A 16527-nucleotide genomic window follows, 5' to 3' on the forward strand; every position below is an offset into this window, starting at 1 on the left:
TTATCCAAAAAATAATAGAGCTGAAGTTCATATGTCCGATTGTTGAGAGGACCATTTACAGTTTCTCCCATCACAACTAAGATGCTGAAATAATGGGTGAAGGTGAGCAGAGATTCAAATCCTGAAATGTCCTATCCTATCTGTGCAAAAAGCTGAGAGGAAATGATACGTATTATCCAAGCTATATATATCATTCAAGCAACCAACTCCTTGGAAAAGAAGATAAAAAGATCTAAAAGGCAGATAATGCAGATGGACTATTGTTTTCCATTTTGCATTTGCAACTCCATTCTAAGTGCAAAAAGTTGTCCATAAAAAATGTCAAAGTGATTTTCCATTGAATCAATTTTAGGATTAGAGTACTGGCTGTTCCAACATCCCATTTGAGATTATAAGTTAGATAACCAAAAGATAATGATTCAATCTGAGACTATAATCTAGCAATAAGATAACATAGATCTACCTTAACGAGTCTTAGACTTCTTCTGTCCCTGAACCTGGATTGCTGCACAGATCTTCTTCCAACATCGGATAACAATGAGCGAAGGTACTAAAATCCAAAAGGAATTTGCCAAAACATAATATGCATAGTAATAGAATTCGTTTGTAGCAAAGTTATCGCCTTCCAAGAGAGAAGTTATGAAGTATACGGCGGTTCCATATAGTTGTCCCAGTGAAATTGCAACCTGAAGAATATAGCTGTATGACCTTCCTTTGGCTATTGCATACCTGCCAGGTGACAGAAAACGTATACAACAAAAATTATCAGTATAAAATGCAGGGAGGGAGAAAAAATTCATAAAAGAAATTCTGACTAGGAGGTCTACAATGTATACGAATTTCAACATAATGCAAGATAGAAAGTTAAGTCTTACACTGCTAGAAGGGAAGCTGGACCCTCTAGAACTGCAGTTATTCCTTCTACAGTAACAATTGCAGAATCTCTGGCAGCATATCTTGAGTCACCTTTGCTGTATTCTTTCCCTGTCTAACTTGTTTTCATGAGTATTGTTATCGCCATAAAAGAAAGAAACAAGTGCGGACGATAAATAACAGTATATAGAGCTTACAAACTTCAGCGAGATAAAAGGCACTCTTTTCCTTGTAAAATTCTGGAGAGAAAACAAAGTAACCTTCAAGAACCATGTGAGTAAGGCCAGTGAAAGCCCACCAACACATTAGCAATCTATCCACCTTTGATTTTTTTGATCTCCCTAATACAAGAAAGAGACATGGAAAACGAGTTGGGAACCTGTGAAAAGCAACATAAAAGTATAGTACTGACCACCCAAATGCAAGGAAAAAGGATAAAGGAGGTGTGTGAAAAATTGGTCAACACAAGAAACAGACAAGTAGACAATGAGTGTAGAGAAAATGCATTATCCTGATTTTCAGTTCTTTAGTCCTCATTTTCTAGCAAATCTCCTCCCAATCCGCACACATATACCTAAATCTTATTTGATGGAATAACTTTTACCTCTTATTGACTATGATATATGATTTGAATTCTGCTATTCATGTTGTACTACTACAACAACCAGGGATGCTTCAATTTCATATTAGTTGCTTAAATACACATCTGCTGTGGCTCCTGCCCATTTATGGCTAATCAAACAAAAGATGAAGGGATGGCAATTTTTTCGTGAAAAGAAAAATTAGAGTAAATGAGAAGATAGAAGTTGATGAATGAAATCAAGTGAACAATGGTGTTCGAGCTATGTGTTTGATGTCTCTATAGATAGAGGAGAACAGATTGAGAAGATATTTGCTCCAAAATGAGAGAAAAGATCAAGAGTGTATGCCTTAAATGAGAGAAAGGCACTGACAAAGATGGTGTTCGATATAGAAGCACTGAAATTAAAGGACAAAACTCAAAGAATATTGCCAAATATCGTAGGAGAGCATTGTTGGAGCAAATGAATTACAGAAACACACGAAGTAGAAGCTTTACTTCTATATGTTGAGAGATCAATGAGATAGCGATGAAATGAGAAATTATAACTCTTGGAATATTGGGAAGTGAGCATTGTGCTAGAATTAAAGAGCTCCTGAGAGAGAGTTTAACATGCTATCTCATTGTTATCTATGGAATATAATAGATATTCACTTAATTTTATGTTTATTATTACTCCCTCCTTTTATTTGATTATTTGTGGTTGAAATTATTCCTAGCAACTGGTATGAGAGCTGTGGTTTTGTTGAGATTTTGTGCTTTGCTGGAACTGGGACTAAAGTGAATACTGCACAAAGGAAAAAATTTGCCAAGGTTCGCGAGATTGCAAACATTGCACATGGGGAAGAGAGTCACTGCCGAAGTGAATTTTTTTGTGCTACCATCACTTCCCAGCAGAAATGAGCACTGCCATCAATCATTGCAAGATTATTAGTGTTTTTGCTAATCAAATAGCTTAAGAAGACCTATTCTCCATTATAGAGAGTGACTTTTTTTTTAATTAACACATAAGCCATATGGGTATGAAGGAAGATTAAGTGAAGGGTAATTTTTTGGTGATGAGTGCAAATGAGGTTGGTAGAGTTGAGATACTGAAATTAATTAAGTGAATATATTGTTGACTGGTGGTAATATGAAGAGTGCAAACTTATGAGGGGTGTGTTTGATGCCTCTATTAATATAGAAGAAATAGATAAGAGAAGGTATGTTGTTCAATGTGAGAAAAGCACCAAGGGTGTATAGAGGCATAGAGAAAGATGAGTATTTGGTATAGAGGCACAAATGAAAAAGGATTAACCCAAATAAATGAGCATCGAGTATCCTAGAAGAGTGGCATCAGGGAGAAAAACTTTTGCTTTAGTATCTCACTGTTGTGTAGGAAATATAGTGGATTATGTAAGGTCAAGAAAACTAAACCTCGTTAAAAAAATTGATGGAATGTGGTGGATATTCCCATGAAAGTAGGTGAAGTCGACCGCACAACAATAGAATTACTCACTCTATATCAAAACTGTGGATAATTTTATGCGTTTTCATGCTCCCTCCTTGAGGTGTGAAATTATTCCCAACTACATCAGAGATTAGGAGAGGCAGAAGAACTACATCTGTATATCAACATAATACAATATGGGGAATATTCCCCTGAAAGTAGGCCAAGTCGATCAAACAACGAAGGAAGTAATTATTGTACATCAATACATTGGATCGGTCAAGATCACCAAATTATGTGAAAATGCATTTTCATTGCTCCCTACTTGTGGCGTCAAATTATTTCCAACAATATCTTAGATAAGATCCTAGAGGAACTAATTTTCTGAACACATCGTAAGAGCTTATCGCTTCCGTTTGGGAATCTGAGTGTATAGTTGGAAAGAATCAATTGATTATTTCAGGCGATAACATAGAAATGAATAATCCGAGAGAAAAGAAGACAAAGCTCTAAAGAGAGGAAATCACCTGAGAAGAACCAAACAACGGAGACGACAAGCAGAGAAGCGAGAAGATAGACTCCAACAATTGTGGACTGATAGAGAGAAACTGGAACATATCCTGGTAGCTTCAGATCTCTAGGCACGTAGGGGTGCGGTTCTCCATCGCCTCCCACCATGTTTACTTTGCCTCCTCTTCTTCTATCGCTGTGTCTCCTAGGCTCAAGGTTGAAGGCAGGCGAGTGAAGAATTCAAAAAAGTTTAAAAGTCATCTAACTACTTACAACTATGATACAGCTGCAAGATATCGTTGTCTCTATTCACACTTAGTGATCCAGATCCAGATCCAGATCCGAGTTTAAACCGTTGACAAAACAGGGGACAGGACCAGGACCAGGACCAGGACCAGGACCGGTCCACCTGGGATGGTTGGCAACCTTATTAAATTTGTAATTAGTTGGCTATGTGGGGATTTCAAAAGTATATCTAAAACCTAAATAATCAAACTTATATCAAATCAAAAAAATTAAATCTGTAATAAAAGCATACATAAATTTACAGCAGAAAAAGTATACATGTTTTGCGGTCGATTTTTTAAATTAGCACATAGTATTTTAAGTTCTCACACTCTTTATTTTTGGTGATAAGATATCATAGTAGAAAAATTATTCGTGTTATTTTGGTACCATAACTACATATTTATAGGCAAATACTGCATGCGAATTTTCAATATTCCTAATTTGATCTATCACAAAATTAAAAATTACAGATTTAGTCTTTATATATAAAAAATAAAATCCACATTTTAATTTGATGCATTAAGACCCAATATATCATTAAATGTGTCGAAGAATCACTTTTAACCATACCCAATTAATTTGATAACCTTTTATGTACAATAATTTATACATAGAAGTCCACATAGTAAATTTAAAACCCAACAATCTCCCACTTGAACTATATGTATTACCTTATAATTATGAATTAATTAACTTTATGAACACTCAGAATTTTGCTATCATTACCTGAATGCATCTGTAAATAATCACGTCCATCAATCATCTCAACATAGGATTAAAACGGTCTTCGCTACATCTGTCATCACTAAACTCATCAATGATCACGTATATCAATATAACTAAATAACATGAATCAAACATGGATATGTAGTATGGAAATTACATATAATGTGATCCAAACATGTCTATTTCTAACTAGTCCTACTTTAAACCTTAGTAAAATCAATTTAAGTAAGTTCAGAGATTAAAAAAAATCACATTCATTACAACTGAAATTCATAATTCATAACCAAAACTTTACCATAAGACATGTCTAAATCATAAAAGTAAATATAGTACAAAAATCCTACTGAAACTATACATTCTCAAAAGTTACAGCACCCATATGAGCAATGTGCTCATAAAAGACCTTAGGTGGTAATCCCTTAGTGAGCGGATTTGTAACTACGAAGTCTATCTTGATGCACTTTATTAATATCTGTCCACTCTGAGTTTTTTCTTTAACAACTAGGAACTTAATTTCTATATGTTTTGACTTTTTCGAGCTTATATTGTTGTTGGAATACATTACTGCAAACTTAGTATCAGAAAATAACTTTAAATAACTTTAATGGTCTTTCAATCTTATCCACAATGAATAACTTAGTGATAAAATTACACAATTATATTTCATGATTGGATGCCTCCTAACACGTTTAAACTCTATTGTCATAGTGGAAGAGGCTATTAGTGACTGCTTATAACTCTTATAGGAAATAGCTCTCCTAACAAGTAAGAAGATATAGTTTGATGTGGATCTCCTGTTGTCTTAGCATATGACGAAATCAAAATTAGAATAAACAATAATTTCCAGCTAATTTGATCTCCTGTATGTGAGCATGTAGTTATTCGTTCTCTATAGATACCGCATGATGCATTTGGTTGTTTTTTAATTATTCATACTTGAATTGCTCAAATATTTCCATAGCATCCCAACAATGTATGCAATATCCAAACGTGTACAAATTTGAGCATACATAAGACTTCATACAGCTGAAGCATAAAGAATCTTTTGCAATTCTTTAGTCTCTTAATTATTTTTGAGACATTGACTTAGAGTAAACTTATCTCCTTTAAACAAAGGAGTATCACTTGGTTTATAGTCCTGCATGCCAAATCTCTTAAAAATCTTTTCGATATAACTCTTTTGTGATAATATAAAAATACCCTGAGAATGATCCTGATGTATATGAATACTTAATACAAAAGAAGCGTCCCTAAGATCTTTTATTTCAATTTTTTTAGTTAGAAATAGTTTCGTGCAATAAGCCTATATTATTACTAGTAAGCAATATATCATCGACATATAAAACTAGAAAAATATACTTACTCTCACTGAAATTATGGTATACACTGTCATCCACTACATTCATCTTAAAACCAAATAAGATGATAACTTGATTAAATTTGTAATACTATTGACGAGAAGCTTGCTTAAGTGCAGAGATGAATTTCTTTAATTACAAACGATTTGTTTCGCGTCGCCTGATACAAAAATTTATGACTGGATTATAAAATTTGTCTCATCAATGTCACTATTGAAAAATGTTGTATTAACATCCACCTAATGCAACTCAAGATCAAAATGCGTTATTAAAGCCATTATAGTCCTGAAAGAGTTTTTCGATGAAACTAGAGAGAAAATCTCTTTATAATCGATGCGTTATTTTTGTGTGGAACCTTCAGCGATAAGACGGGCTTTGTACTTTTTCATATCGCTCTTCGAATCCCTCTTATTTTAAAATATCAATTTGCAACCAATGGGTTTCACATCTTTAAGTAATGGGATAAAATCCCATACATTATTGTTTTTTATGGACTTAATCTCTTCATTTATGGTATCAATCTACTTTTAAGAGTTAAAATATTCCATGTCTTGACGAAAGTTGATTGAATCATCTTCCATCATTGCCATCCTTATATTTTTGGAGAAATATAATATAATTATCTAGAATTGTAGTTCCCCTCTCTCTAGTGGATCACCTTAATGACATTGGTTCTTGAGGTTGTGTGGAGTTTGTTATTCTGGAATAATTTCTTTAGCATAAACGAGAGGTATAATGATATTGTCTTGATCTAGAATTAGTTTTTAAACAACGTCAAGTATGAGAATCTGATCTTGATTATTGTCAATAGCAAATGAGGGAATAATCAATGTATTCTTTTTTAAAGATAAAGTCTTGAACTCTCTCTTCCCCCTCCCGCGCAAACTCAACATTCTCAAAGAACTGGATAATTTTTGTTTAAAAAATTGTCTTAGTAGTTGGATCATAAAACTTATAACCATTTAATCTTTCAGAATAGCCAACAAAATAGCAACAAATATTTCTTGATTCCAGTTTATTTTTATTCTGCCTATAAGGCATAGCCTCAGCTGAAAATCCCTAAATATTTAAATACTTTAAACTAGGCTTCTGGCCAATCCAAAACTCAAAAAAGGTCTTTGTAGTGGCTTTAGTTAGAACTCTATTGAGTATATATGTTGTGATCTTTAATACTTCTCCCTCAAGTAAGATAGAATGACTAATCATATTCCTCACCATATCTTTAAGTGTTATGTTTCGCCTTTCAGCAACATCATTCATGCTAGGTGAACCTGACATGGCGTACTGTAGGATGATACTGCATTCCTCTAGGAATTTAGCAAACAGTCATGAACGTTGTTCACCTGATCCATCATATCTACCATAATATTCATCACCACGGTCAGATTTGACAACTTTAATTCTTTTGTTGAGTTGGTTCTCAACTTCAGCTTTAAAACTTTTGAATATATCCAATGATTATAATTTCTTATGAATGAGATAAAAGTAGCCATATATAAAGTAGTGACTATCTATGAATGTTATGAAGTATTGTTGATCATTCTAAGAAGTCGTAGAGAATGATTCACATATATTTGTATGAATAAGTTCTAATATTTTCATAATCCTTTTGGCACCCAATCTTTTGATGTTTGTTTGTTTTTCCTTGATATAATTAATACACATGTCAAAATTTGCAAAATCAAGAGGATCAAGAATTTCATCAGATATAAGTTTTTCTATTCTCTCTTTGGAGATATGACCTAATCTCTTGTGCCATAATGAGGTAGAATTCTCACTAGTTAATTTACACTTTTCACCTTGCGTACTCACATGCAATAATTCATTAAAAGAAGCAACTGTATTAAACAAATAAAGATTATTATGACCTGATAAAAAATCAGTACCAACCATCTTTGAATCATGAAAAAAACTAAATATTTCATTTTCAAAAAAACAAGAATAACTAAATTTGTCCAAAGTAAAAACAGAAATCAAATTCTATCTAAATGACAGTATAACATAAGTCTCATTCAAATCCAAATAATAATTTCTTAATAATAATCTAAGTGTATCAATCGCTTCAACTTCCACTAGTCTATCGTTGCCAATATAAATAAATCTGGCATCTTCGTGTGGCTTTTGGCAACTCAAGCAATCTTGTATAGACATACTGATGTTAGTTGTTGCACTAGAATCTATTCAGCACGTATGTTTTAGGTACCAAAGTTAAATTAACCTTAAAACAAACAAAGTTAAGAAACACATCTTTCTTTGCGTGCCGTGCATGATGGTTGGCATATTACTTTTTTCGATGACCTGCAGCTTTACAGAAGAAATAAACATCCGCAGTTTGTACCTCATCTTTCTTTGCGTACCTCATGTTGTTTTTTCTGTTGTGCTTGAATCTCAACACTTTTACCTATTTTCCTTTTCTTATTCTTCTTGTCCATTAAGATCATGATTAAGTGAGCACTTTTGTCTTTTCATTCTTTAGCCTCTCCTCCTAAACACAATGAGAGATGAGCTTATTAAGGGGCCCGAATTTCTTCTAACAATTATAGTTCACCTTAAACTGACTAAACTATGACATAAGAGATATCAAAACAAAGTGCACTAGTAACTCTTCTGAAAATTCCAGTCTTAGCACCTTGAACTTAGAATGTATATGCGACATTTCTATAATGTACTCCCTTATGTTTCCTTCCTTTTTATATCTCATAAGAATAAGGTTCACTAAGAGTGTACTAGCTTCAACCTTCTCATTCTTGGCAAAACGTTTCTCGAGAACCTCAAGAAAATCCCTAGCTGTAGAGATCTCATCAGACTTAATGCTCCGAAAAGCTTTTGGAATGACATGTTTCATGACCACCAAACGGATATGGTTCCACCATTCTCACTGTTCCACCTCTCTTTTATCTTCAACGATACTATCAACAGTAAGCGAATTGGATTGATTGACTCATAAAATAAGGTCTAAATCCATAACTCCAAGAACAATGAGAACATTTTCTTTCCATACCTTGAAGTTTGTGTTATTTAATATTGGGATTGAATTAATACTCGCAAAAATATTTGCAGCGGAACCCGAAACTGAACAAAGAATATACAATAAATAAATAATCAATACTCACATAAAACTTTAAACCAGAAACAATAATAATGAATTCAAATAAAAGTAAATCCCATCCCAAGATACCAAACACTCTATTAACACTCTATCTTTGAACATAATATTAACTTGTAAGAGATATCTTGGTACAGTAATCAAATATTGATAGTAAGAACACACTAAACAGTTAACATTCATTTGGGTCGATTTATAGTTCGCATGTAAAACTAAATAATTGTCACACATTTATTACCACAGGTAGGAATGCAAATATGTTAAACATTAACCTTCTTTTGAGCTGATTAATATTCATATAAATTATACCCATACAACCATTTACATCCTAAAATAAATCAACTTAACATAAGAGATATCACTTTAGCGACATATTGTGTAAATCAATTTATTTCAAAATGAATACATATACACTAATATTTAAATTCAAAATTATACCGAATTTATACTCTAAAAGGAAGAAAAATGTCCATGATATATTTAAAATGATATAAAACATATCCATACAAATAAATTTTTTTAATTTTTTTAAATAGAATTTTTTTTGGGATCCGATCAACGGTGTTGATCGGTCAATGCTGACTAGACCAATCGAGTGACCATTGATCGGGTTGGTTAACCATTGACTGGATCAGTTCTTGGAACGAGTCAAGTCCTGGGCCAATTGGGCCCAATTTGAACCCGAATGGGCCTTGGGTCCTTGTGTCACGGGCTTTGGGCCCATGTGTATGTGGACCTCCCCTTTTCTTTTTCTTCATTTTCTTGTTTGTTGTGGGCCACAGTCCAAAATTTAACAGCCCATTTGGGCCCACGGCTTGAAACCCAAATAAGGACAGCCTTTCGGCAACCACCTGCTAGCCCCTTTTGGGGTTGTTGTAGTGCATGTTGTCGCAGCTAGATGGCTTCGGTCGCCTCGCCGGCGTGATCGCGGGATTGCAACGATCCCGTTCACAGCTCCTTTGTTCTTCATGCGGTGGCCTTTGGCCCCCACTTTCCTTTATCGCCTTGACTAAAAGGTTGTGGCTCATCCATGGTTGCGCCTCACCACCAGTTGCGACTATGAAGCCACGACTAGAATGCTGTTCAACCTTCGCATAAAAAAAATACACCAGATCTGTAATTTTTTTTTGTTCAAAACTTAATCCAAAAATCAAAACCGAAAATTAAATCACCATAAAAAAGTTACATATATTCCAAATCAAAATATTGACTGCAAAAAATTGAACATTGAACTTAAAAGAGGTTATATCTATAACAGAAGTATACTTGAATTTATAACAGAATAAATCTACACGTCCTATGGTCAATCTTCCAAATTAGTATGTAGCATTTTGAGTTATCATAATCTTTATATTTTTGGTGATATGATATCAGAATAGAAAAATCATTCGTATAATTTGGAAACCATAACCGCCTATTTATAGGTAAATCCTACATGAAATTTTTTTATATTTTTAATTTGACTCAATATAAATTTAGAAATTGTAGATTTGGTCTCTACACATAAAAAATAAAGCTCATACTTTAATTTAATACATTAAGGTCTAATATACCCTTAATCATATCAGATCACTTTTAACCGACCCAATTAATTTGATAGTCTTTTATGCACAGTAATTTATACATATAAGCTCATACGGTAAATTTAAAATCCCAAAAGTTAAATTTGTAATTAGCATTAAAATATTTTTTATTAATTTTAATTAATTTTTATTACCACTAGCACCCACTAATACACCGTTTAGATTAATCATTATTCAGCCCCTTTCTCCTTTTCCCCTTTGATCTCTCTTTGTAACTAATGGAAGAAGCTCGAGAAGAGAATTTCAGAGAATATGGCCTGTGACACCCTTGACTTTTTAAAGGAAGATGGCTAGAATTTCAAAAAAAAAAAAGAAAGAAGAGAATTGTGATGGTATCTAGGTGGAAATAGCAATGTGAACACCATAAGGAGAACTTGGCAAAGAAGAGACTTGGTGTTGCTAATACCTCTAAGCCATTTTTGTGACTTAACTAGAAGCATTAGTTTTATGTGAGTGAGGAAGAAAAAGAAAGAAGGCAAGAATAGGAAGAATAGAAAGTTGCAGAAGGATCTTTTGAAATTTCTCAGACCCTCCTCTTTTCTTGTTTTCTCTATTATTTTCCTATCTCTCTATCAATCTAAACTCCTCTCTCTGGTTGAAAAAAAAGAAGATAAACATGTATTATTTTTTATGAAAAAAAATGAAAATGAATTAATTAGTATTATTTTTAAGTAAGAAATAAATCTTTTTCCAAATAACTTATGCTTTTCTCTTTTAAAATTTTAGGGGTGTTTGCATTTTAGTATTTTTTGAAATAAATTTAAAAATTCGAATATTGAATTAGAATGAAAAATACATTTACCATACTTCAAGAATAATCAGTTTTTAATTATGTTATCTTGTTAGACAAAATAATATCGTAAGTCAGTTTTGCTTTACATTAAAATGTTTCCTAAAAAAATATATGAATTTACGTTACTATTAAAAAAAATATCAATTTCTATTATAAGTTAAAATCCTATAACATTTTCTCCTATAGTCATATGTTAAAATTTAGGAAGATAATAGACAACATTTAGGATATTCAAGAATAAGGCTCTAACTATTGACAGTATCTAAAAAAAAGTATTCTCTACTAATTAAAATAGTCAGTTAACAATATTATATACTTATAACGCTCTAAAATATCTTCAATAATAAAATATTTAAAAATTACGCATGCAACCAAAATATCCAAAAGAAAAAAAAAAGAAACTCCTAAATGTTTCAAATATCCTAAAATGTCTCAATGTAACTTGTTTTATCTCTAGCTCATTGTAGCTTAGGAAATTAATTTCCTTGTTGTAAATTGAAATTTTGGGTACATATTTCAAGTAAACACTATTAATGAATGTATTATCAAGTAATAATACTCTAAGTTCAAGTGGTACATTTTGTTATTGTTTACGAATCATAATTCACCCTTTTCATATGCTCTTACTAGGCAACAAACACTATATTTGTAACACCCATTAATTTTATCATTTTTATTATTATTATTAATTTTTAATTTATTTTATTTAGTTTATTTTGTAATTATTGAATTTTAAATGATTTATTTAATTTAATTTAATTTAATTTAATAAAAATAAAAATGATAATAATGATAAAATTGGGTAAAAATATTATTTGGATTTAATTGAAATTGATTTTGGAAAAAAGGGGTGAAAATTTGGATTCTGGGGGTATTTTTGAAAAAAAAATCGAAAACCGGGGGTCAAAACATAATTTAGAAAAGTTGTGCCCTGTCAGCGCCACGTCAGCAGCCACGTCAGCAGCCCTGGCCAACCAGGACCTGCCGCGTGGCAAGGCCACGCCGACCCGGGAACGGGCCACGTGGGCGATCCGCGTGCGCGCGATCGGAGGCCCAGATGCGTCTCCGCGCGCACAGACGGCCCAGATCAAGCGTGCGCATGGACGGCCCAGATGCACGCGCACGGACGGCCCAGATTCAATCAAGTACGGACGACCCATATTTAATCGCGATGGACGACCTAGATTTAATCCAAATTAAATCGCGATCGAACGACCCATATTAAATCAAGATGGACGGCTGTGATTAAAAGGCAAATGGTATAAATAAACCCCCCACACCTGACCACAAAAACCCTAGCCGCCAGCCCTCGCCGAAGAAGACGAACCAGATGCCGGAGGAGCCGGCCGCCGTCACCCGCCGCTGCACCGGGGAGTTTTCTGACCGCCGATCGAGGTAAATTTCATACCTCCAGCTCGTTTTTCAATGCTGAGTTCCCCTGTGGCCAAATCGGAGCCAAACTCTCGGCCAAACGGCCGGAAAACACGGCCGAAACTCAGCGGCGCCGCCGCGCCCCTCCTCAGTTTTTGCCTCTGATGAGGCCCTTCCCGGCCTCCGTTTGATACAATTTTTATATCACCGTGATTACCATTCTTTTCTCTACAGGTTGATCGGAGCCAAATCACCAAAACACGAACCTCGCTGGAGAGCCGCCGCACCCGAGAGCACCGCTGCCGGTAAGCTTCAGTTTTTCGTAATTTTTTGGCCCCCCGAGGGCCCTAGGGTTGTTTTATCGCAGGGACCGATGTAAGTGTGGCCGAATTCGGCCAAAAACGGACAGCCCAAGGTGAATCGCAGCCGCTTACGGCGACGCCGTCACCAGAGCACGGCGGAGCCGCCGTGCTGGAATTGTGATATTGGCTGAAAGGGGCCCCGGGTCTAATTTGGGATTTTTTTGGGACACGTGCAGGTACCAGTAGTGCGTTTCAGTTCCCCGGAAAAAATTCAGGAAAAATTAGGGACAACTTGTAGGCGCACTGTAGAGCCGTATTCAGACCCCGAAAACAAGTAAGGATTCCTCACTCTATTTCCTATTACGGTATTAACTGCAATAAATGATAAAATGGTATTTCATGAATCAATAGCTGTGTGAAATTGTTTAAGGTTGCTAATGGAGCCCGAGTCTAGCGCATTTGTCGGTCAATTGTTGTTTGTTCTATTTTACAGTTTTAAATGCAATATGATGTCTGATGTTTTTATTTCATAGTTTCGTGTGCATGTATCACTGTTTCATTGATTATGGACTGAATGACTGAGAACCTGATGTTGTGTGTTGTCTTGTTGGCGTGAACTACTGGTTTGCATGTTTGTCTGTGACTTGATGATGGTGACTAAAGAAAAAGGGATAAAAAGTTATGTGAATTGGCAAACGAATAATGTGGACAGCCTGACTAGGTATCCTGGGAGATGGTGGACAGACCGGGTCCGTAGGGAACCCTACCGGGAACGTGGTCTCTCATACCGGACGGGGTATGGAGACCTTATGTGCTTTGGCGCCCATACCGGACGGGATATGGGGACGACCCGTTTTACCCTCATACTGGACGGGGTATTGAGGTTCATGGTTTTGGCGCCCATACCGGACGGGGTATGGGGACGGTCCTGGAATCAGGTTATAAATATTAAGGGTTCACAGGTAGCGGGACCCCTATGGATCCCCATGGATACTAGTAGGCTGGTAAAAAGGAATTATGCTGTTTAAAGATTGAAACGCAAACGCGTGATAAATGTTGTATTATAAAGTCTGTGATAACGTGATGATGATAATGTGTTGCTTGTGTATTGTTTTATGGATCTCACTAGGTAAATGGAAAGTAAACGTTTTTATGAACAAATGGGTTTATTAGAAATTATACTCAATTGGTCGTTTTTATTTTCTACCCACCCTTACTCCTGTGGCAGTGAGGTAGAGTGATATCTTTACTGGGCTAGTGTAGCTCACTCCTTACTTAACCATTTCAGATCAGGAAGACGTGGTTCCCGAGCCCGTTCCACAGGAAGACGGTGAAGGGGACGCCTGAAGACTCCGTAGTTATATTTATAGCTTTTATTTTCGAGTTTCTCTTTTAATTAGTTTGTTCTTTTATACTTTGAGCACGTTTTTGATTTTAGTGTAAGGGATGTTAATCAAATTTTTATTACGCTTACGCATTTGATCTTTTTAATACACATATTTCATTTTAAAAATTCCAGGGCCGTTACAATATTCTACTTAAACTTGTATAATGAAAATTACAAACAAGCTCCCTTATCAAGAACCATCCAAATTGTCAACATCAATCTTAGTAAAAACTATCGTCTTCCTACTCACATACTTAAGTTTTTTTTATCAAAGCAAAACTTACTATTATCGTGAAATTTTAAATTTATATAAACGTAAACCAAAATTGTAATTAGTGTGTAGACACTTATCAATATTATTATTAAAGTTATAATAAAAAATAATCAATAAAAAAACAAAAAAAAAATTATTTATCTACATTCTAATGGTACATAATATATAAGCATTTATCCTTTTACTAAGAACCAAGATATTTTATATTCATTCTTAAAAAATAAAAAAGAATGTCAGTTATAATTGAATATTTTATATTCATTCAATCAAATTTCTCATAATCAGTCTTTAATTTGTACATTAAGCTTTTAAACACCATAAGATGAATTACTAATATTAAACTACAACTTACCTTATGCTCACCCAAAATAAATCAAGAATTATAAGGCAAGACATCAACTAGAAATACTAAAAAGAAGTAAACACAAACTATAAGAAAAGACAGCAACATCGATAAGTAAAAGTAGTAAAATTAGAGTAAAAAGTTTGCCATTAAAACTTAAACACGAACAAGAATGAAATCAAGGGGTTATGAAGTTTTGATACATAAATAAAGTTGTCACAACTATGCTGTCGAAAAGTTTCACAATTTTAAAACAAGAAAGGTGTTATGAAGTTTTGATGTATAGCTGAAAAACTCCACAATTTTAAAACAAGAAAAAATAAGTTACCAATTAATCCCCTATGTATTACACTTGTTACAACATAGTTTTTAATAATTTTTTTTGTTATAGTTTGGTCTTTGTTATTCTTTTTTTTTTGTTTCAAGCCCCCAACTTCATTCATTTTTTAATAAAAAAAGTAAAAATGATTTGATCATATTTGAATATTTAAAAAAAAAACTCAAAAAAATAATTTTAACTAATTAATTCATTTAATGATTAGTAAATTAATAATAACATTAAATATATTTTATATTATTATTCATTTATTAATTTAATTAAGCAGCTAAAGTCATTTTTAAAGTTATTTTTTTAAAATATTCAAATATAACATAATAATTTTAGCTTTTTCATTAGGAAATGAAAAGAAATTAGGCGTTTAAAATGAATAAAAAATGTTAGTGACTAAATTATTATGAAAAAAAAACATTAAGGATCACTTTGTAGCAAGTGCTAAACGTTCAGAATAATTTGATAATTTGTCTAACAATAAATTTTAGAAACATGTAAGAAAAATTAAAATAGTCATGAAGAAATATCATTTTTTTTAGGTTTCTTGAATTTCTTTAACTTTTTACCATCTAAAATTTTAGTTTCAAAAACCAAATTAATATCATTGAAGTAAAAAGTCCATTAAATACGCTCTCAAATCTATGAGAGTATATATTATCTATATATGAAGGAATACAAGATTAACGACACGTGTGTCATCTATTTCAATCAAATAAATAATAAGCCTGTCAAAATAGGAATTCACATTGGTCAAATAGTGTTGAGTCAGATAGAAATTTCCTTAAGCATTTTATCGAATACATGTATTCAAGAAATGATATCAAGCAAGTTTAAACTTTTCCAAATTAGATTCAATAATCCATTTCATCATATCAACACTTAGTAATTATAAATTGTTGACCTACATAAAAGATGAATGTGTACTCCTTATTTTATCTTGAAATGGGTTTTATAGATAAAATTATCTGATGTTGCATGGGTCATTCTCTTATGATCTTGGTAACCTAATTTAATTATTTTATTTGCACTAAAATAATAAAGCACGAACACAATGATCATTTCTTGATGAAGAAAGATCGATTATTTATAAAATTTCCTTGCAAGAATAGGGGGTTTTGGATTTCTAGAAGCATGAGTACCAAAAGAAAAGTAAAAAGTTTTAAGTAGGTGAGTGTGTGTGTGTACTATTCCATCTAGTACAATTTGTTTATATAGTTTTTTGTTCATGATATTGATTAAATTTTGTTTGACAAGATTCTTAATAACCTCTTAT

General features: G+C 33.3%; 1 protein-coding gene across 1 annotated transcript; it reads right to left on the bottom strand.

Annotated features, from left to right (window-relative positions):
- Positions 1-305: 305 nt before the first annotated feature.
- Positions 306-3700, bottom strand: HYD1 (C-8,7 sterol isomerase). Its single transcript, XM_088213563.1, has 4 exons — positions 3410-3700; positions 1071-1214; positions 876-984; positions 306-729 (listed from the first exon to the last, which is right to left on the bottom strand). Exons 1-4 carry the CDS (start codon positions 3558-3560, stop codon positions 465-467), a joined length of 669 nt encoding a protein of 222 aa, XP_088069689.1. The 5' UTR covers positions 3561-3700; the 3' UTR covers positions 306-464.
- Positions 3701-16527: the final 12827 nt, after the last annotated feature.

This window comes from Carica papaya, chromosome 2 (assembly GCF_054855325.1).
Source record: "Carica papaya isolate Zhongbai chromosome 2, ASM5485532v1, whole genome shotgun sequence".
NCBI lineage: Eukaryota > Viridiplantae > Streptophyta > Magnoliopsida > Brassicales > Caricaceae > Carica > Carica papaya.

Bases quoted from the DNA above. Each gene is read 5' to 3' on its own strand.
- HYD1 (XM_088213563.1), bottom strand. From the start codon at position 3,560: ATGGTGGGAGGCGATGGAGAACCGCACCCCTACGTGCCTAGAGATCTG. The intron at 1,215-3,409 runs GTGATTTCCTCT...TTCTTGTATTAG, and splicing joins CGTTGTTTGGTTCTTCTCAG to GGAGATCAAAAAAATCAAAG. The intron at 985-1,070 runs GTAAGCTCTATA...CAAGTTAGACAG, and splicing joins CTTTTATCTCGCTGAAGTTT to GGAAAGAATACAGCAAAGGT.